Source organism: Sinohyriopsis cumingii, chromosome 15, assembly GCF_028554795.1.
Source record: "Sinohyriopsis cumingii isolate HCF-2022 chromosome 15, ASM2855479v2, whole genome shotgun sequence".
Classification (NCBI taxonomy): domain Eukaryota; kingdom Metazoa; phylum Mollusca; class Bivalvia; order Unionida; family Unionidae; genus Sinohyriopsis; species Sinohyriopsis cumingii.
In genome coordinates this window covers 93221810-93245717 of record NC_142975.1, presented here as the reverse complement: position 1 = coordinate 93245717, position 23908 = coordinate 93221810, and the positions used below count along the sequence as shown (strand labels likewise).

The following is a 23908-nucleotide window of genomic DNA, read 5'->3' as shown; positions in this document are numbered from 1 at the left end:
AGACCCTCTTTAAGCAACCTTGTCTTTCGACGTATATTCTTCTTTTCCACACACAGATATCCGTCCTCTTGACAATGACCCACGACGATCGGACGTACATGGGTAAGTCAGTTATAAACATCATGGTAGAGACACGAGTAGACGATTCTACGTTGGTTCACATCTTGGTGACGAGAACAGGTGAAGGAATGAAGTGAACGGCGGTTATTTATAGGGAGAGGGAGGATTGAAACGGATTGAGTTCATTGACCAATCCAAACACGTGTTACAAAATTCAGTCACCCTTTGTCCAATCGGAAGAGAGCAGTCCGTGACGTTACATTCCCTATATAGAGGCACAAGCGTTTGTGCGCAGTCAATCCAAGCGACACAGGGAGCATAAACATGGCGGAAACTCAGAAGACCATGAATTGGGGTGCACCGACCGTGGAGACTACCCAAGGGAACCCGGAGTTACTTCCAGAAGAGGTAAACTGGGATTTTGTGGATTTTCTTTCGCAAGAATTTGTTCCGGAACCAGTACCTTTGCCACCTTCTCATTCTTTAACACATGTGGAGAATTTTAAACAGAGACAGAAAGAAGAATTGGAGAAATGTATACAACAGCAAAAGGAAGGGGAACAAGCTTTTCTCCTACATCAACAGCAAGAAGAAGAGGTAAGAAAGAAAAAAAAAACAACAACAAGAAGCAGCCAAGAAACAAGAGGGCGAAAGTCAAAAAGTGACGGTACTGTTAGACATTTTAGCGGAGTTAAGAAGTCTGAAACAAATCTATCAGACTTCTTTATTACGACCGAAGAGAAAAAGACCTTCCCGAGCTAAACAACCCAACCCTGTGACAACACCTGCCATACCACCCTAAGTAATTTCTACCAAATAATCATCATCATCATCATCATCATCGACAGTACGCAGTCCACAAGTAACAAAGGCTTAAGGCAGTTAAAGTTGATTGCTTCCTAAGTTTTGTTATTTAAAAGCCACCAAGACTCAAAGGCCCTTTGCAGGGCCACCCATGTCTCTCGAAAAGAGATAGTATTTCAATAAACATGAATTAAAACTCAAAAACCCATTTTATTTACCCTGGTGTACGTGTGAATGTGTGAGTGTAGATTCTTATTCTAAACATTAAAACCAAAAGACGCTTACTTTTTCTCTGTGTGTGTGTGTGTGTGTGTGTGTGTGTGTGTGTGTGTAAGGACAATCGTAGCAAGATACGGGATAAAATCTATATAGTGACGATATTAGAGATTTTCGTTTGGTTTTTTCCATCCCACAATGTCTATGGACTTATGAAAGATGGTTAAAGTTAAGTCACACCGACCAAAGGATGTGTGTTTGTGTGTGTGTGTGTGAGAGAGAGAGAGAGAGAGAAAGAGAGAGAGAGAGAGAGAATTGTAAAGGAAACCGACTACACAGAGAGACAGACAGAGAGAGACAGAATTTATGGTCGGTGTTATTGTTACTAAAACAGAGTAATCACTTAGATCAACTGTAAATATATTAAAATATTTTAAATACCTCTTGTTGGTTCATCATTTCGCTTAGTTTCTATTCCGACATTAACTTCCATGCGCTGGTACTTGAATTGCAAAGCTTTCATATGTAATGGGGTAGCTAACCATGTGTTTGTAGTGCTCTACGTTTATCATTAAAACCATCGTTCATCTATAAATCATAAGTGTTCATTATATTGATTTAATCATTGTGAAGACAAATATAAACTATAAACTGAAAACAATTAACTTATCATTATGCAAAGGTGATTGTAAACAACCATAAAAAGCATACAACTACATTTTGTAGCAGACACAATCGGGGATATGAGGCGTTCATTAATTCATATATATATATATATATATATATATATATATATATATATATATATATATATATATATATATATATATATACACAATATTGTACAATATGCATGTTCGTTTTCAATCATCGCTTAGAACAGGACAGGCAATTATTAATTAACGTAAGAAAGTAGATGAAGTAGAATATTTAATATGATATAAATTAAAATATTGCAATAATAATTAGAATATTTAATATTATATAAAAGACCGAATCTGATTGAGAAAAGCCAAATTAATGTACAAGATATCCTTTTAGTGTGGTCCTGAATATTTACAATCGCTATTCCATTATAAGCTAACTGGTAATACTCCACATCTGCGATCGATGTCTACCAAACATTATAAAATTTTCAAACCATATAAGAGATCATTCAAAAACAGTATCCAATGCTCAGTAACTTTGCTTTGGAATGGTATTCCAGCTGATATTGGAAATACCCGTACTATTTCTTTCTTCCAAACCCAATATATCCAGTGGCTAGAGAGAAGCGGTTAGAATAAATAAATTCCTTTGCATGATGGCCTCAATGTAAATTAGTTCTTCAGCTAATTGTGTTACCCTCTTTAAAAAAAAGTCATTATTATTATTATTATTATTATTATTATTATTATTATTATTACTATTATTATATGAATGTTACGAAACATTGCGGTTATTTTTGTTTATAATAGTAACTTCGATATTTTAAAAAAGCAAAGAACAGCAATATTAACCACACATCCTTCCTAAAAATAAATTGTTGGTTAAAGTTGAATGATGTCATCAGGAATGCACGGTTTGTTAATGCAGTTTCTAAATTTGTTTTACTAAAGACTGGAATTAACAACAACCTAAAATATAAACATTCCAACAGCATTGCGTCAGACTTTTTGTTCGACAGGCATGCGCACATAGGTGCAATCAATGTCATGGACTGACCTGAAATGTTGATTATACATTACCATTTCGTATATAAGTCAGTGTTGATACGGTACGCAGCAGACGATTTGTACCTTCGAGTTAATCCACTTGTTCAGTTCGATGTAATGGTGAAAGTCATTAGAGATATATGTTGTGAATTTAAGACTGTGAAGCTATTTACAGCTTAAATAATATAAACCACACCTGTTTAATTCATTGTGTAACTGGGGTCTTTTCGATTTATTGTCTTGATTCTAAGATAACTTTGGATTATCAGTGCAAAGTCTTCACTTCTCTTTGGACTTGACATATTTTCCACATCACTTGGATTCCTTGTTGTCAGTTTTCTCGCAATCTTATTCTTTAGAAATCGCTATCATGGTAAAATGGCCCCAGGACCCGCCTGGATACCTCTGGTGGGTAATATGATGGAGCTGACTGCCGACCCCGATTTAAGAATATGTCTAAGAAGGTTACAAAAGAGATATGGTGACATCTACAAATTGTACCTGGGACCCATTCCAACGATTGTCGTCTGTGGTTATGACGCCATAAGAGAGCTCTTCATCAAACGTGGGGAATAATTTTCGGACAGACCAGCTGTCACACTTCCGATGATAATTCTTAATGGCGGAAAAGGTCTCTCTCTCTCTCTCCCTCTCGATAGATAGATAGATAGATATATAGATACGCTAACACGTCCCTCTCTCTCGATAGATAGATAGATAGATACGCTAACACGTCCCTCTTTCTCTCTCTCTCTCTGTCCCTCTCTCTCTCTCTCTCTCTCTCTCTCTCTCTCTCTCTATATATATATATATATATATATATATATATATATTTGTGTGTATATGAATGTATGTGTGTGTGTGTGTGTGCGACAGAGAGGGACAGATAAACAGACAGACAGAGAGGGAGAGAGAGAATATTTGCTTATAACGACTGTTGTTGTTGTTGTTGTTGCTGCTCCTGTAGGGTTTAACGCCGTTTTGCGGCCAGTATTAATGGTGGAGGAAGAACCCGGGAAAACCCCAGAAAGAAAGACCGACCCACGAGAAGCTACTGGCAAGCTTTCGCACATACACACATTGGCTGAATCCGAGACTCGAACACACGCAGACAGAGGTGAGATGGCAGTGATCCGTAACGGAGAGCGCTTTAGACCACTCGGCCACTAAAGGCCTCTGTAACGTCTAAATAACTGATATATTTCATCGAGTGGGTGAAAACTCCACATTTTCATGAGTGCAAGGAAAGTTTATTCTTTATAACATATTGAAATGGTACTTTCTTAGGGATCACGCGTTATCTCCGCGATTTACCGTTTATTTTTTTGCTGCGTCTTGTGATTATTCACAGAAAATCTAAGTAAAACTGCACATTAAGAACAAACAATTCGAGCTTTGTTTGATTTGAACTGTATATAAATCATTTGGTGCCACAGAAAATATTAATAAATAACTCTCATTCCCAATTCAAAGTAAAATATCACTTTAAGAAAAAACAATAATTCGTGCCTTATTGGAGTTGGACTGGATTTGTCTGTATCGGGAAACGGGCATTTGCACCACTTGGCTAAGTCTGCATCTAAAAATAACTGCGATTTTCACAATAGTCTTGTGATCAGCGCGGTAATGAAATTATTTCTCTCCAGTAAAACATTATCAATATTTTGATTGGAATATCAGGTAATTCACGTATTAGTTCAATTATATTTGTAATGCTATGTACTTAATCTTATATAACTCTATTTATTTCGTATTATTCCGGAATAATTGTGTAGATATATGAGAATTATTACTAGGTTGAAATGACAGTGTGTCTGATACGCACGAGTGCATGTAGCACCGACTGGTGTTGCTTCCTTGTGTTTTGATGTATGCGTAGACGTAATGGAATATGGACTGGTGTGTGGAGGCAAGTAGTTGGGTGCCGTTTACCCGCGGACCTGGATTCAAATATCCGTATAATACGAATCGAAAGGTATCTAATCTGTACGATAATAGAATTGGTGTTAAATATTGATTATGCCTATAATGAAAGTCACATGGGTCATGTATGCATATTTACTCATTTCAAATTAAATATAAATTGTTCTTTTAAAATTTAACAATAATTTTCTGTAAACAAAATATATTCGATCCAGATTATTGAATGTTCTGTACATGAACTTTCACCAAGAATCTTCCAGACAAAAATTATCTATCGCAATTGACCTTTACAACGGTAGCAATAAACTAAACAAGGGTCAACAAAAGAGCGCGTCGAGTGGAATCGTCACAATCGAGGGTATTACGGATTTGTTTATCAATATGTGTGATATCAGTAGTTAGTGGGGGCGATATTGGGACGAGACGACTTGCCATTAAAATATCCCCCCCCCCCCCGGTGATATAGGGACAAGATTTATAGAGACAATGTGACTTACGATTAAAATATACCCGAGGCGATATACGGACAGGATGTATAGGGACAATGGGAATTGAACATGGGGAATTTTAACATGGTTGGAACTATAGAGGAACAAAAGCAAGTATTTGGCATTTGTAGGGACAAAGGGAAAAACGAACAGGTGGGTGACGTCACAGTAATGGCTTTTGGCAACAATGTGGCAAGTGGCTGACCTGAATACGTGGCGTCTTTGGTAAACACATGTAGAATACTAAATAAAAATAGAAAAAAATAGGCAGGAAATCAAATCTTTACGAGGCATATCAGTGGCATAGAAAAGAGCCCATGGTTTTCTTCTTTTAATTCCTTATATTACTCTACCAGCTTATTATTTTCTGCCCTACACTCTTTGCCTTCTTCTTCTGATTCTTTTCCTCTTTCTGCTTTTTATTTTCATCCTCCTCTTTCTTCCTCTTTTCATTTTCCTCTACCTTTTCTATTTTTTCATTCCACTCCCTCGTTGGTTTTATGTTCTCTTCATCGTCCTTTTCTTATGTTTTCCTCCTTTATTATTTCTCTTCACATTTCCTTTGCCTTCCCTATATTATGTATCTCCAATTCGAGACGGTGGTGAGTATAGCCATAACAATCCTCCAATCTCACCAATATTTCCTCCACCATCCCAATAGAACAAATCATTTATTGCAGCTTTATAATTTTGTCCAAATGATTACTACCCATTTTGTTGAGTATTCAATGTTGATTGGAGGGAATTACGAACGCTTGATTTTATTTATGTCTAGCACAGACGTGAACTAAAACATCACTTACACTCACTTCGCATAGTATCTACTATCCACGCAACCGTACGGGAATCCATACAAACACAAAATCTATTATCCACACACGAGAAGAAGACGAAAAAACAATTTCAAATATAGTATCCACACATGCTAAGAAGAAAAACTAGCATTAGCTATCCACAAACCCTAAAACTTACTATCCACACACGAGGAAAAAAAAGAAAGAAAAAAATCACACAAATACTATCCACACACATGAAGAAGACAAATTATATACTATCCACAAACCCCAAAATATGCTATCCACACAAGGGAAGATGGTAAAAACCACATTATCTACTTTCCATACAAACGTACGCGAACGCATACAAAACAAACACACACACACAGACACCCACACCCACATAATCACACCAGGAAAAGAGTGAGTGTTTATAGTCACACTTCTCCACATGCACACAAATTGGCATCTTTAATAGTCTCTTTTCTAGAGTATTTGTGTATCCCTGATAAAGGTTGTTAATATGAACTCCAGATGCACCTGATTAATTGTTGCACCTTTCAGGCCGGACATCACAGACACATCGACGGCTCTAATCGTTATTCCAGTTGATTTGAGTAGTCGGAAGCGAAGAAAGGGGATGAGTAGCCTGATCGTCCAGTTGTCACTTTGTTAAATAGTGAAGACTTTCCTCCTTCTCCAATGCCACACCCGTGGACGATGAGGTTGCGGTGATGGTAGTGGCCGCGGTGCTGGTACTGGTTGCAGTGGTTGTTGTGGCTGCTGTGGAAGTTGTGGATGTGGCTGTAGCTGACATCGTATGGGTTGTGTAGGCGTCCTCACTTCAGGCTTGACCTCACACTGTGAGGAATGATTAATTTTTCATTCTCTTTCTTTTTTCTCTCCTCCTCCTCCCTCTTCGAGTCTTGCACTTTCCTGGATTGCCTCCATGACCAGCAAAACCAGGAGGCGCCTGGCATATTCCAGGTGCATTTGGTGTTCATGCAATTTTTTAATTATGTTATTCATTCTTTGTAGTTCACGAAACAACGACGTGTAGCCAGAATGACGAATGCTTTCTCTTTATATCTGTGAAGCGCGGATGTGAAGGAAACATCCTCTGTTAGAAAAACTTACAAGACCCATATTATCACAAAAACATGGAATGCACGGACCATTAAGAATCACTCACTCACTTTTGTAATTACAAACACTAACTACAAACAAATTATAATTTTTCATTAAACAAAGAAATGAAATGCTTATATACACACTTTTTTTAAAAAAAAGAAAATATTGAAGTGCTTATAGACACACGTTTATTTATTTAACTTACTAACATACAATTGGTAATTCAACTAGTATATTTTCTAGAGTATTGGGATAACTTTGAAAAAGGCAGTTTGTTGTCAAGGTGAAGTTATGGCAATTTTGTGTCGTCTAAGATTGCTTTCACGTCCGGCGACAGCCTTTCCCACAGGATAGGGCCTGCTTCTTCGGAAAGAGAAGGCTAACTCTTTCGCGTCTATAAATCCTCTGTCTAGATCATGTTGTTGCTGCTGCTGATCTATCTGTTCTCTTTGCTTCTGAAGTATGTATTTATACGTTCATTCTTCACTTTCTTTCTTGGGGCCCCGAGTGGCCGAGTGGTCTAAAGTGCTCACCGTTCCGTATCACTGCCATCTTACCTCTGTATGCGTGGGTTAGAGTTCGGTTTTGCCTGAAGAGCTAGGTCCGGCAATTAACATGTTATAGGGATGGAAAAGATACAAGGCCTCTCGACTATCGTCGATGACTTTGAAAGTGGAAGAAGAGGGTGAAGAGGGTGTAGAGACAGTAGAGTCAGCCATACTGCAGGGAATATCACACAGTGTCCTCCCAGAATGATCTTTCAGGAATGTTAATGACCGAACTGTCTTGGACGGGGTGGTTGCACTCTGTGTCGGGTTCTTTTTTCTTTTGACACTATCAATAACACAGGCTTAAAAGTTAATTTTTCCACTGGACACTATAAGTTTACCTTTTCCTATGAATGTATAATACAAATATCGTCCAATTAAGCCACTTCTTTTGTCCAAGCCTCGAAACCCCAACGTTTCCAGTCACGTAATCTTTTCAGTAAGAGTGTAAGGCATAAACTATACATACGTCTTCGTAAGCATCCGGAATGACTACAATTTCACTTTAAGTCATAAACTATACACACATCTTCGTAAGCGTCCGGAGTGACTCAAATTTCACAAAGAAACATTTCTTCAAACATAGGTCGTGAAGTTTTTAAATGAAAGCGCAAAACTTTTAACAGAACAAGTTTCTCCTGGACATTTAAAGAAAACGCCATCATGTTTTTTGTTTGGTACAGTAGAGGACGTACCTAGCCGACAAGGAATCGGTTGGTAAATGAAATCCCAGAAAGCAAGTCACTAAGACACACACCATTCGTCGACCCCAATTCAATGGACACAGTTCTCGTAGTAAGTGTTGGTAATCATCCACCGTTTGAATACACTCGTTGATTTCCTTCCACGGAATATGTTATATCACCACTGATAAAGGTCGTGGCATGGTTGGCTATTTTTATATCTCTTTATGTCAGAGGCAATAAGTGTACTTTCTACACAGAGATGATTGTACCCCAGTGTCTAATCTAAATGGTTTTGTCACTAACATGCACATCACACTCTGTTCAAAATGTACCTGTTGAACTAAGTTTCTATCGTGTAAAAGATTTTGGTAATCCTCTAACTCTTCTTCTGAAATTCGTTCAGTATGTCTACCTTGTAGTGTAAAGATTGAGTAACAACAAACCAATCCTTCTCGCCCACGTCCAGTTTAAGAGAGTCTGACCATTGGAACACTTTCATCTGAATCAGTCCTCGTAGATCATTCACGTACCAGTGATTTAAACTTCGGTGACGTTACTGATGCAATTGTTCATTGCGTTTCATTTGAATTTTCACCGGCATTAGTTAAATTCGTTATATCATCTCCACAGTCAGACAACGAATGTTCACTTGTTAAGTATCCATCCACAGATTACTGAGGTTGTCCCACTAAAAGTAGATAGTGACAATCCGGAGACCATTGAGCATGTTCCAGGTAGGCCGAATATTTCTGTCCCCGCTCGTGATGTGACACACCGCTACTGAAGCACTGGAATTGATCTTCTTTGCCCAAGTAGAAAAATCCGGCTCTGGCTAATTCTTTGGAGGTAGGTCCTCCCAGATAGTTAGGTCATTTTCTTTGGAACGTTCGAAAACAACTTTCAAAGTTGCAATATTCAGGCAAACGCATAGGGAACTAATGCTTGTCTTTCACGGCCTCATTTAAATGAGGATACGGTGAAATCCGCAGGAGTTTACTCATTTTTGGATGACATCCGTAGGGTGGTAGGCTCATGGTTTCACGTGGAGGATGACATCCAAATTAAAAACCAGTAAAACGTTCAGTAACGAGTGACATCTCTTTCGTATCCATCAGGATTGAAATGCACAGCATCACTTTCCATGGTAGGTATAGTGGTAGTAGTAGTCATAGCAAAGTCACCATGATGTCCTGCTGAAGTAGTCGTAGCAAAACTCCCATTAGGTGGTACTGAATCGCTGATGTTACAGCGTTTGGCATCGCTCTCATCACAAGGCACAGCATCGCATTCAACTTGAGAGTCATCCAGCTTGAATGATATCTGTTTAAAAGTATTTATCTTTCTCACCTGACGTTTCTATTCACAATGTACAACCTGTCTTTAAAGTTTTCACCTTTATACGCCGACCAATATCGCCGTCCGTATGGCAAAGTAAAGTGGTTGGGAAGCCGCACTCGCTTATGGTACACGATTCGATACATGTGTGGGTAAACACGTACAATCTTGTGCGGTTCGTAGGTGGTCACTTTAAAGTTTTCATCCTCTCCAGACTGCAAGGCTTCTTTCAACGCGTTAAAGTTCACCACACGAATGGTGCCATAATTGAGAGTCAATCCTTTCACATTTACTCTCTCTGTGCACTTTTCCTTTTGGTTCCCGGGAATTGTAACCGTAATTTTTAGGACCGCCACTTGCAAAACTTAGAATCATGTTATCAAGGTGCTCGCCCGGCCAGGAACCTAAACGGTCTCATTCGATGTCAGGGTGACATTGACCCATGCGATCGATGTAGATGCAATTGTCCGTGTCACAACACAAGGCCGCGATCTCCTAAGTTATAAACCTTGTACAATATTAAGCGAGTATGTGCTGTCACGTAAGCCGCAATGATGACATTTCCAAAATCGTCGGCTTCTACAAAGTCGAGTTCTTCTTCGTTATTGTCTAACATCAAGTCCTCACGAAGGACATCCACGTGTTTTATGTATTTGGTTTTGTCGTGAATCATCTGGAAGTAGCGGGAAGGTTCTGTCAAATACTCCGTCTTTGGTCATTGTGCCATATTTCCCCATAAGCAATTTAACATCACTTTGGCAAACGATCGCCTTCCTTCGTTTTTCTCCACGTGGCCTAAAGTGATGCCTTCCTGCTCCCAGTATTTCGCTCTGAATTTCCTTTTTGTTTTATGAGAGTGGCGCCAGTATAAAAAAGGAATCCACGTAGTCTGCGAAAATGCCTTTCTGAGTCTAGTCGTCCTTGTGTTACTGTTCTGTCTTGGGAAAGCAGTAAATTTTGTACTCTTCTAACATTTTGTATCCCAAATCCAGATCTTTGAACAATTCCACGCTGACACATGTTCCCGTCAAGGAGCGTTCTTCCTGGGTGTTCTGTTGAGGTCGGTATTGTTTGCACGCTTTGTCACATGTATGGAACAAGGGAAACATCAGTTTTCGTTTGCAATCGTGAGGTAAAATTGTATGGTAGAAGTCAGAGGGTGCAAGACTTTGCACTTGATCAATCCTTCGTATTGGCGAATGTTGTCGAGGTCAGTGTAATTCGGTCGCAATTGTGGGTGCCCTGCGGAAAAGTGACAATATTTGCTCACGTAAGGATACAATGAACACAAGTCCAAGTATATGATTTTTTATCCTTTCTTCCCTTCGGCTTGGTACAGCTAAGAGGTCGCATGTGTCCGTCCACCATACAAACTGTCCCTCGGGTTCAGTGGGTCCACCAACCTGTAATTATCATATGCGTTTAAACTCGGGATCAGTTTTCAAACGGTGATCGTACCGTGTTCCCACATTTCCACCAATTGGTATCCTTGCAGTTCTAATTTCATGCGCCAAGGACAAGTGGCCTTGTACGAGTCTTTCATGGTACGTTGTAAAAACTGGTTTTTAGTGTCACGTTGAATGTAGCAAAAGGGACATCCGTGAAAAAAGCATTCGTTAAACTCATACAAAACCTTGGGGTTTTACTTGTCCCATCCTTACATCGAATACCTTCCGATGGCGTTTTGCCTGCTAAGTTGCGGGCATGTCAAATCAATTTGTTTTCCTTCCTTGTGGCACAAGTAATGTACCCATCATAGGGCTCTGAACGAGTATTGATTTTTGACAAAGTTCGTCGTTTGTGGATTATGACAGCCATGGTATTTTTGGACATGAATCGTTGGCGGTACACTAAGGAACATGCTTTGGCAATGGTGCTGGCTTCTTTCAAAGGATAGATTCATCCGTGTTCAATGAACAGTTCTCGATCTTTTCCACAGCAACGCCGAAAAATCTGTACGTCGGAACAACATTACTTTCACATTTCATCCTGAAATCCGATGGGGTCCGAGGCGTGAATTTAGTACCAAGCGTAGAAAGCTTCTCGTTGTTCGGTGCGCATGTTGTCGGGGTCATAGTAGTGAGCCTCGGGTAAATGGGGTAGAACAGTGTGTTAAATGGCTTCGGTTTGATCTATCACGAAAAAAGTGCGGAAACAGCCTTTGGCTATTTCTATCATTCCAAACGATTTTTGGCTCCGTTCAAAGTCACTTTAGGACGTTCGATACTTTGGTCCTTATAGTGTCTCAAAATAAATTGTCCATCATATCCCGATAAATTGTGAGCCATTACCGTGACATGGCGAAGGCTATCTCCATAATGTTCGATGTCCTCTTGGCTCCACATCTTGTCAATGGGGCCTAAGACCCACCGGGAAAAATCGACTAGTATATTAGGTCCCCGAAACATTTTTTTACGTCCTCCATGAATATTGCTGCAGTGAGGGAAATGGCCAGAGAAAGACTCTTGTATGCACTTCTCGTACTTCGATGGGCCACACAGAAATTAGGAATGTGAATGCCAGTCTCTTGCATGCATTCGAAATCGAAAAAGATGAAATTCCCTTGTTGTCATTATCTTCCTCTTGTTTGCAATGGTATGTTTTGATGTAGCGCTGTTGGTACGTATGCCTTGTCCACAAGTAGGGCACAATCTCAAAAATTGACAAGCACTATTCTTCTGTGAACCTTGTGACTTTAGAAGTTGTTTGTAACAGGAAGGACTGATAAAAGTACGCAGACAAGCAGTGCAAAGCACTCGTTCATTTCGTTCGTCCAGACAGGATTGTGAGGCAAACTATCATGAACATTTCGATCCGCAATGCTTGTGTTGGTCTCGATTGTTACAGCCATAGTCACATTTTACACAATAATAGCTGTATCCCAGGAATGCGGTGATACGGGTTACGGCACCGAAACGTTCGTCGTGAAACTGCTGCTTCGAAACAACAGAGGGCCACCGCACTTGTTGATGGTGCACTTTCAACGTTTAACTTGGAGCCAAGAGGTCTTGCCATTTTTACCTTTCAAGAATGCCACCGGGTGTGTCTTTGGATTGTCCCGCTAGCTGTAAAAGGACTTCTACCTCTCTTTGTTTTTTGGCTCTTTTGATCTCGAATGTTCTTATATATATTTGCCATTCTTCCGTGTCGTTCTGGTCAGCATACGTTCGTCGAACCACGATGGCACAGGGTACAAACATCCGGTCTTGAGTGTTGTTAATTTGAGCAAGACTATGCTTGATGCTGCGAAGGTCGTCCACCAATAACACTTTTTTATGCTGTCCGGTTTTTTGGGAAGAGACACGTGGGTCATTAACAGTGTCGCTTTTCCATCGGTGATTGTTGCACGTGTTGAATCTTGTCATTGATTTTGGAAGGTGTTAATTCTGCTGGGCTGCTAAACTCGATCCTAACGGAAGACTTCAAACTGTCGTGATGAAAAGGAATTCTCAAGCGATCGTCCCCTATGGCTTCAGGTTGCTGTTTCAAAGTGGTTAACAAAGAAGCCCACACCTTGGTTATAACCTCTTCTGCTTTCTGCAGCGATGCGTAGGATTATAATGAAGGAGAAAAGCTTTTTCTGCTTATGTCTGCTACTGTACAATTTTTCAGATTCTTCTTTCTGTCTCTGTTTCAAATCATTCCCGTGTAGTAAGAAAGGAGAAGGTCGTGAAGGTGCTAATACCCAAACCAATTCATGTGAAAAAGAGAGAATATAAACTAAATGACAATTAAAATCTGTCTCTTCTGGAAGTATGTTTGTGTTGACTTTGGTAGCTACTGCAATGCCATCGCTTCTCGTCTCCACGGCCGGCGTACCCAATCCATCGTCTTTTTAATTACCGTCATGTTTGAAAACTATGTCGCATTGATTCTCTGCGTACAGATGCTAGCGCACCTATATAGAGAATGTGACGAAAAAGTCAGCTCTCTTAGGATTGGAAGACAGACTCCTCACTGTAACTCTATTTTGTAGTGCGTGTTAGGATTGGTTAAAGAACTCAATCTGTTTCGATCCGCTCTTCCACTATAAATGATCGCAGTTCACTTCATTTCCTTCACCTTTTCTCGTCACAACATGTTGACTTACGCTGAATCATCTACCCTTGTATCGTCGATGCTGTTCTGCACCGACTTACCCATGTATGCAAAATCATCATGGACACTCATTCAGATCACCGATACGAGCATTTGGAAAATAATTTATGTCGAGAGACAAGGTTGTCTGACGCGAGTCCTCATTACGGTCAAAAAGTCAGAAGAAGTTTGAGGAAGAGAAAAAGACATATGCGACGCCCTCTTTGTTAATGGATTGATGTAAACAGAAAAAGCAAAGGCACTTTTCAGACCCATTTTATTGCCCAATAAAATACAATTTGGTCCTTCTATTGTCCCATCCATGTTAAAATTCCCAATGTTCAATTTTCGTTGTCCCTATACATCTTGTCCCTATCTCGCCCGAGGGTATATTTGAATACTAAGTCTCATTGTCTCTATAAATATTGTCCCTATATCGCCTCAGTGGGTATTCTAATTATGTCTCAGTGTCACTATATCGCCCCCAGTAACTACTGACATCACAGCGCGCGACTTTCAATCCTGATTGTACTAGATAACACGTTCTGGTTAATTTCGCCCGGAAATGTCGACGTAATTTAACATCACGTTTCCCGTATGCACCTATCGGGGCGTCTAAATAGTAACATTCCAAAGGAATATGGATGAAAACCAATCCAAATAAAGTGAATGCCTGCAACTTCAAGGTATGTAGAAACAAATTCTAAAATGTAACCCCGTTAGTGAAATAATTGGTGTTGATTGCCTACATGTACAACAGTATTATCAAACACCTACCTGTAGAATCGAGGGTTAGCACTTTTCGTCCTAATTGGTGTATATTTTTCTCTCACTCTCTCTTTCTTCATATATATATATATATATATATATATATATATATATATATATATATATATATATATATATATATATATATATATATATATATATATATATATATATATATATATATATATATATATATATATATATATATATATATATATATATATATATATATATATATATATATATATATATATATATATATATACACATATATCAAGGATACAAAATATACGGCGAACTACAATCCTTTCCAATGCACTGGATCCAGCAAGGGATCTCGTGTGTCAGGGATTGAAATATGATAAACTGACAACGAACAGTGCAAAACCAGTTAGATACTAGTTGTGCACTGTTCGCTGCCAGTGTATTGCATATGTATATATATATATATATATATATATATATATATATATATATATATATATATATATATATATATATATATATATATATATATAGAGTTCCTTCTTCATGTCATGGATATTGGTATTCAGTTCTTCAATAAGACAAGACTTAATGTATGCATGGTATCGGACCCATGTAGGATTTAAAGATCGGCAACCTGGACTTAACGATTAGACCACACGGCTGCGTATGTTTACATTATTAAGAGAGACAGAATCATACCCATGTTGTGCCCGCAGATTCTTTGTTCAGGTCAGATTCATTTTACATTCTTTTTTACGTGTAAAACGTACGATTTCCAATATATCCTTTTGAGAATCATTAGGTCACGAGGAAATCTTAACATTTTTAAAGGGCCTGGAGACTAATGCAGATAGAAATAACGCAACAGTGCCTAAACATATAAGAAATCTTCATCTACCATTTTTTTGTTTGTAACCCGAATTAAAAGCTTTTACTAAGTGATGCATAAGGTTTCATGTCAGCATTGTACATATATGAAAAGTGGATTTTATTAAAAGAAAAAATAAGAGTAATTTTCTATACCTTTTGGGAGCCTTGGCGAACAACAAAATATGGCTATGTAACCATTTGAGATCAACGCACATAAAGCATTTTGAAGATTTGACAGGAAAAATAGAAAGTATTCGACGATTGAGTTTTGGAAAGAAAAGCTATCCATTATTCGACAAATTTCATCAATTTCGTTCGAAAATAGCACAAATGTATTTATATCGAACGAAGATTCAAAACAATATTTATTTAATAAACCTGCAATATGATGTACTGAAGTGATTTTAAAATACAATAGCATGCATCGGATTCAACGCTATCACCTTGTATTGCGTTAAAGTGTAATATCTCACTTGGCTATCTTCTATTATGTGAACAAAATACAGAAAACAACATGCGTGCTTTGTTTCGAGTCGACGGAGTAAACACAATATACATAATGTAGTTATACTTACAGGCCCTTACACCAAGAAGTATTCATACGCCATATGAATTGGATTATTTTACCAAGACTCCGAACACATCGATTATGGGTTTTGTATTTATTATGTACCCCCTCCTTTGTGCTTTCCCTATGTTTAACATGTACAGTATAAAGTATAAATGAAATTCAAAAGAAACTAGGAGTTATACTTGTTCGATTCTGTAAATTGAAAAATATCGATGTATACGTCGGTGAAATTCCTAAAAACTTCAGGTTTGGGTATGCGAGGTGGAAAAATGGATTGGCCATGCTTATCGTTTCCAGATCAGCAATAAAATTTAATGTGTTTATAGCGAAGAAATGATGGGCCATTGATCTTGTATGAAGACCGCTCCGGTGGCCTAGTGGTAAGAGCGTCCGCCTAGGATGAGGGAGGTCGTGGGTTCCATCCCCGGCCGAGTCAAACCAGATACTTAAAAAATGGTACTAACAGCTGCCTCGCTTGGCGTTCAGCATTGAGAGGTTAGTGTTAGGACTGGTCGGCCTGGTGTCAGGATAATGTGACTGGGTGGGACATCATGCTACATGTCTGCGGCATGATGCCCCAGTGCTAGACATCGCTATAAACTGCCACACTGCAGACATCTTAGCGATATGATTGAAAAATTGTTAAAGCTATGTTAAAAATCAAAATCACATCACATGACATCTTGTATGAAACAGCAGTAATTAATTAAGATATATTATATACATGTTTAAAATATTGATGTGACTTTTGTATTACATTTTCCAGAAATATCATGAAGCGAATAATAAATCCCAATGTTTATGCTGACCTTTCACGTTATTGTGTCATTTCTATACGAAGAGATACTGAAAAGTATTCAGCATATATTACCGTATTTGCTCGCATATAAATCGGACAAACTGCAAATAGCCCAGGTCCCGAACTGCCATCACATAACGCACCGGTATATAAGGATCTATGTTGCTTCTTCATCTTGCACTTCTAAAAAGTGCACAGATCACTCTCTGTTGGCGCAATATTTGACGGCAGGTCTGGGTCTGAGCAGTGTGAGGTTAGGCCCGATCTATAAGCGAATATATGCGGTAAATGTAAATTTAGAAGTAAAGTTATAAGTAAATAGAGGCGAGAATACTTTCTTACGTCCTTAGGAAAGCAATGAAGTAACAAAAAAATATGACGCCTGGATACTTCGTGTTGAAAAAAATATTTCACATCCAAAGTACGTAAGTTAACCAGAATTTGTTAATGTTCTGTCTTTTTTTATTTACTTCTTTATTTGTTTAAAAATTTCATTCATATCTAATGGCTTCTTATGAATATCCTATAAATAGCATTTAACTCTTTTTAATATGAGTTATTTGGGGTAATTGTGGTAATTCTTCAATATATTGAGATTACTATCCAGCTTTTATAAAATTAACAAAATATTCAGATAATTTTCAGTTAATGTAAGCAGTAAAACAACATGTTTGTTTATTTTAAACCAACGGGAGGAAACCAGAGGAGACGGAATATTTCGCTTTGTCCGATATGGTTGTCATCTGTTCAAACATATATAATTTGTTTATCAAAGAAAAGCTCAAACATTAGTTATTGCATAATTATTTTTTACAGGTATCACATCACTTTCTGGAGACCTATGGAAGAACCAAAGGAAATTCATTTTAGTGACACTTAGAAATTTCGGACTTGGAAAGTCCAAACTTGAAGATAAAATTCAAACGGAAGTGAAGCTCTTTCTCTCTGAAATAGAAGGATTTAACGAAACGCCGTTCCAAATGATGGCCCCTATTCAGACAAGTGTCGGAAATGTGATTTCGCATCTCGTTTTCGGTGGCCATTTTAGCCACGATGATCCTAGGTTTAAAACACTTATGGATGGATTCAATTCCTTTCTACATTACGTCTCAGTTGGATCTCCGGTTATGTTCATGCCTGTATTAAGATTCGTCCCAGGCGATTTTTTTGGGATCAAAAACATAAGTCGAAAAATACAAGTGGTCAAAGATTTTGTGAATGAACTCATTGAGGAACACATGAACAAATTCGATGAAGGAAATATCGATGATTTTATCGATGCTTTTATATCAGAAATGAAGAAAGAGAGCGACGGAAAAAATAATATTTTTACAAGTAAGAACATATTTAATCGTCAATCTAAAACTGTTATTGTCAATATTAAGAAAGGGAAAATAATAGAATAAACTAATAACCTTTGTCCCATACGAGCAGGTGTACTTCTTAGTAGGAACAATACCCTTTATGTAAGGCAGAGTTTGTTGTGAGCTGACTAGGTAATGGGCCAAGTATGTTACGTGCAGATTTCATTATTTAATTTGTATGAGCGGAATCTGTAATGGGTCGACTTTGTTACGATCCGTTATGGGTCGAGATCTCCAGTCACCTGTTATAACAGGCGCTGAAAAGTCGTTGCAGTGTATGGAACCTACGCCTATATTAACCCAGTGTATTGAAACAAAGCCATTCTTCCCTGGTAAACTCTTAATCTAACATTGCAGCCTTTTGGGGGATTATTTTTTTATAAAAATTCCATTATTATTATTCCTTTTCTTTTTTGTCTATTATAGCAAAATATCATATTTAGATAGGGATAACAGTCATACGGACGAAGTGATCGACCTCTGTAGTGGAACCAGATAGGGCCGAAACCATTAGGGAGCTTGCTGAATAGCTATCAGTCACTACAACATTTGGATCATGGGCCCTCTAGCAAGATTAAATTTTACCTTTTGTAGATAGGTCTCCAAATAAAATAATGAAGGCGAATCTTATTCTAATTTGACCCTTTCTTTTAAGTCAGTCCTTACATGTTCACAAGGGATATAACTACAGTCAATGCCTTATAGCAGCATGCATATAGCATACAGAGGAATTAAGTTGACTCCTGGTAAGGATCACTAAGTAAAGCAACAAGGCATCGAAAAACACCCATGGAAGTACGAGCCTTATGAATCAACATATGGTTCTGAAGAGCAGCTAGATCATTAATCACAGAAATAATGTTAAAATTTTCTAAATTAATTTTGATTTTTTCGGTAAGACACAGAATACATACAATTCTTTAAATCTTTCGGACTGAAAGGTTCCATAAATGCTTGCCACCTTAACCATTGGTGGAGGGCGCAGAGGGGCCCATACCAATACACGTATCTGACAGCCTATCTCACCTGTCAGTGCAGTTTAAGTTTGAAACAGCGAAATAATTCCTTTATAAATAAGCCGACCTCTCAACGTATTGATTTAGACAACGATTTATGTGTGAAAATTCTTCCATACACTATCAGAATTTTATAAGTTGTACATTCATGAAAATACATATAAAAAAGACCAGACCGTTCCAATACTTTCGGGACAGCGTGTCTTTGGTAAAAGATGAGTAATTTCTGACAAATAAAAATTACTTGTAACAGGGGATATACTTTCTTTTTATTTTTGTCTTGCAGAGGAATATTTAGCGGCTATAGTAATGGATCTATTTCTTGCGGGAACGGAGACTACAGCAATCACAGTCACATGGGCTTCATTCTATCTGGCAAAAAGACCCGATATCCAAAGTCGGATCTTTGAGGAAATCAAAGCAAGCGTTGGAATGGAAAGACTTCCATCAATGCAGGATAAGCAGAACCTGGTTATCACCGAGGCTTTCATAATGGAAGTGTTGCGAATGAGCAGCATTGTTATTATAAGCGTTTCTCATGCTCCTGTGACGGATGTTTCCTTTCGGGACTACGACATTCCCAAAGGAATGAAACTTTTACCGGACATACACTAGGTTTTGTCGGACCCTAAAATTTGGGGTGACCCTGAGAACTTCAGACCTGAGAGGTTCGTCAGTGACAAGGGAACTCTGTTAAAACCAGATGAATTTATTCCGTTCTTCACTGGTAAGGCTTGATTTATGCTTTTTTAAAGTCTGGATCATCCCATGTTGTGTCATGTCATTGAACCATTTGATTACATATTAAAACGTCTATATTATATCTTTGCAATCAAAATTAATTGTAGTACTATTACAAACATAACTAATCATAGCTGAAGAACGATAACAAATCGATCTTTCCAAATGGTCAAAATAACGACCGTTATCAATCTTGGGTATAAACCTTTATATATCTTTAATAACACTCAAGGTAAAACAAAGAACTTAAAAACTAGTTTGAGAAAACTCTGTTTTTAAAGGACACATTTATATTGCAGGAATCTTTGCTTTGTTGTGTATCTTTATGTGCATGTGTTGGACGTTTTCCTGCAAAATGCTTTAGTCGTTTTTCTGAGCAAGCAGATCAGATTCTACACTGTCTACATTAACGTTTTTGCGTTGAACAGCATGCATTTTATCAATAATCCTTTTAAAACTTTATCAATTTCTAGGGAGAAGAAACTGTCTTGGGGAGTCGTTGGCAAGAATGGAGCTACTTCTTTTCATCAGCGCTGTTGTCCAGCGTTTTGAGCTGATGCCACCAGAAGGACAGATACTTGATATTAAGGATGTGGACGGGACTTTTGGTGGCACTCATGCACCTAAATCTTTCTACATCCGCGCTATTCGGAGACATGACGAAGCATGATCGCGAACATTTTGTTCTATAGGTTCAGTATAAACGACTGCGACTGGATTTCCTATATCACGTTGTCACCATATATAGAGTTATTAATTTTATTCTTTCCTCGTTTTCTCTGTACGTCCATTATTGTATCATATTATCTTTGACAAGGTGGACCTATTGTCGCAGCATAAACAACTTTTGATGAGTTTTGCCGACCATGTGTCCTTCGGATAGATGTTGAGTGTTGTTTGGGCAGTCTGAAGTTGAAATAGTTTTGGGTCTTGAGACGGCTACAACATGACAAACCATTAACATGGCATATAAATGTAGCTGACGCTTTTTGATGCCAGGATTTTATTGCTGTGGGATTAGAAGCATGAAAATGTATATGCCAAGCATCATGTCCGATTTTTCACATTGATTGAATTTACACCAGTAATACATACATTTTGAAAACGTAAAACATATTCCGCATTGGCCATATGATCAGTGCTATGAAAGCTATGTTATTGTTCTCTGAAGCGCATAACGTGGACATAATTCAATCGATGCGTTCAAAATTACAGAAATAAATTAGTAAAAGTTCAAATTTGAAAATATTTTATTCTCGAGAAAGTAAACCATATGTGAACCTGCCTTGCTTTGAGTTATTTGTCAGTACTTTGAATAAATTTATTAGTCAAATCATCGTGTAAACTCACAGCATTCATGCTGCAAAATTAATCTCTGGCAATACCAGTGTTACTACGTTTTCAGTTTTGCCCCCATTGGACCAGGATAAACTGATGTTTCTTGACGTTTTCCAACTATAAAGTATACAACATATCGACTTAAGAGGGAAACATGTTCACGTATACACATCGCAACGAATAAAACATAGTCATCTATTACACTCTACGCTTCATTCTGTTCAAGCGTTTGGAATTGTTTGTTGTTGGTCATAATGCCCACTTTAACATAATAAAGAGAAAAAGCACACGAGAAAATGTTCAATCATTAAAGATTGTTATTCCATCGGTGGCGAGATCTTTACTTGTGTCTAGCCTAAGTTCTATGAACACATTTATGACATTGTAATCGGCTACTGCTCTATAGATAACTGTTGCAACTAGTTTTTTTTTTTTTACTAAAGGCACAAACACAACAAGAAGAAAGTGACCAGTATATATCCTTTTGTCAAATATTTTGTCAAGCATTTCTGCACAATCTTCGACATGTCTTTTCCGATCACTTTGTTCGGTTGTCTTCTAATGAAATTTTTTTTTAAATGTTATCAACCTAGCACTCATTGCAGATTGAGATATGCGTAGCCTAAACGAATTTATTTCATTGTAGTATGTAAGTCACTTTGATACAAGTTAGTAATCTTTCAGTTCAGTTTATAAACTGTATTAGTTGTGGATTTGAAGCAATATGCTTATCACAAATGTCACACTGCACATTAAAACATCCGACAATGACTTACACATTTCAGCAGTGGTAGCATTTTGAGAAATTGCATATTTGTTACAATTTTTGTTCTATTCTGTCTCATATGACGTGTACCGAGTCATATTTATAACGTTTATCTCTTTGTACTTTCCATTCTCAATTAAAATTTTGAACTCCATTTCGTATTTTTCATTTGCTAGATACCTGTGACTTTTGTTGTCGTGCAAAATCAAGCAGTGTCGTCGCCCTTACGGAGAAATCCGTGTCCCGCTTTAACAGCCTTCCTTATCTTGATGTGATTTCTTTGTTATTTAATAGAAGACAAATGTGCGAGAGTAGCGAAGGTTCCTGCATTTGAAGGTCACTATGTTGTGTATAAACAAATGCATTAAAAAAAATATCAGACTGTAAATCTTGCTGGTGGTCTTGAAGTGAACAACCTTGATGCTTACGATATTAAATAAAATGAAATTAAATTTAAGAAACTTTCAACAATTCTTGATATCTTTTAAGCACGAACATTGTACGACAAAACTCAAGATATTGCGTAGAGATAGCAATGGTGAAGATTGGAACAAACCAAGAAGCAGATACACTCATACGGCCGATCTAAGGAATAATCAGTATGCTAGTAGAAAACTGAAATAGTTCAAACGAGAGATAGATCGGGGAATTATATTTCATAAAAGCGTTAAGATTGAAAGTTATCAGCGGAACAAACAACTAACAAACAAATTAAATGAATTGCTTCATGAAATGCATTAATCACTATATACACATGAACATAACGAATACTCTTCAGAAAGGCCAACTACACACTTGTTGATTCAAATGAGCTAAACGTTTTGGAAATCACATTTTGCGTTTCACGAGTTTGAAGATAATCTTTAGATCCACTGAATGAGTTTCATTGTTGGCTTTCTGAGCTATCTTGTTCTTGTGACAGAAGGTGAGGGTGTTGGTTCATGCTCACTCATATCATCTTCCAAATCACTAGAATGTACTTGGGCTAAAATTTTTGCTAGCATATGAATGGTCACCGAAAGTCATTATGTTAGTCTCTCGACTTCTTCTGATTTGACGCTGGTTTTTTATATTTGTTTCAGTTTGATTCCATTATTTCATTTGAGTAAGTTGTACCCACACTTGCTCACTGTATATAGAGAGACTGTCTCACCCTAAGAATATACAATTCACTCAGGTTTCAGACTCTGAAGAAAGAGAATGAAGAGTCACAGATCACCCTTCTGTTCCGAGTCCTGCAAAGTAACGAGATAAGAAAATAGATGTAAAGGTAAAGAAACCTAATATCAATGTCAGTAGAAACGGCACTAGTCTTCCGAATGTCCTTATAAAAATAGAACAAGGGAGAGTAGCGATAGGGTGAGAGGTCTCAGGAAAAATAAGAAGAAAGCACACCTGTCAACATATGCATGACGTCAAGACAACTGGGATACAATTAAGAGGAAGAACTCATGTCAGTGAAGAAATTGAAAATAGAGATAGTGAAAATGGGCTTTTGTAATGTATTTTGAAATTTTCATTGAGATTAATTCAGCTTCAAAAGAAAAAATAACTGTATATTTGTATTGGCCCTTTTAACTGTTAATACGATTCTTGAACACACACACATACACGAACACCGTTAAATCTTGGGGAAATGGATTGATGTTTACGTGATTAGGCAGTCACTGAGTAGTTTATGAGTGGCCCTAAAAAAGACATCTGTTTGTTTGTTTTGAAACAAAATCGACTAGTTATCATCAGCTTTAGATCTCCGAGTCCTTTGAAGCACCATGTTCAACTCATACGCATATGCTGTGACTGCCCTGGCAGTAGACGTTCCTGCAGTTGCATCTCAGTTGCTGCGAGAGTGATGGAAAGTTTATAAATTGTGGCACGTGAAGGTCTCTTTCTCCTGTGTTTATTTTATTTATAGACGTCTAATGCACTTGTCTCATGGACTATTACTC

The 23908-nt window shown here is 37.8% G+C and overlaps 1 protein-coding gene across 1 annotated transcript; it reads left to right on the top strand.

The window, feature by feature from the left end:
• Window positions 1-2848: 2848 nt before the first annotated feature.
• On the top strand, window positions 2849-20473 carry LOC149782324 (cytochrome P450 2H2-like). The gene is made up of 4 exons (XM_089934865.1): window positions 2849-3405; window positions 17551-18069; window positions 19401-19841; window positions 20329-20473. The coding sequence occupies exons 1-3, from the start codon at window positions 3381-3383 to the stop codon at window positions 19727-19729; spliced, it is 873 nt and encodes a 290-aa protein (XP_089790991.1). The 5' UTR covers window positions 2849-3380; the 3' UTR covers window positions 19730-19841; window positions 20329-20473.
• Window positions 20474-23908: the final 3435 nt, after the last annotated feature.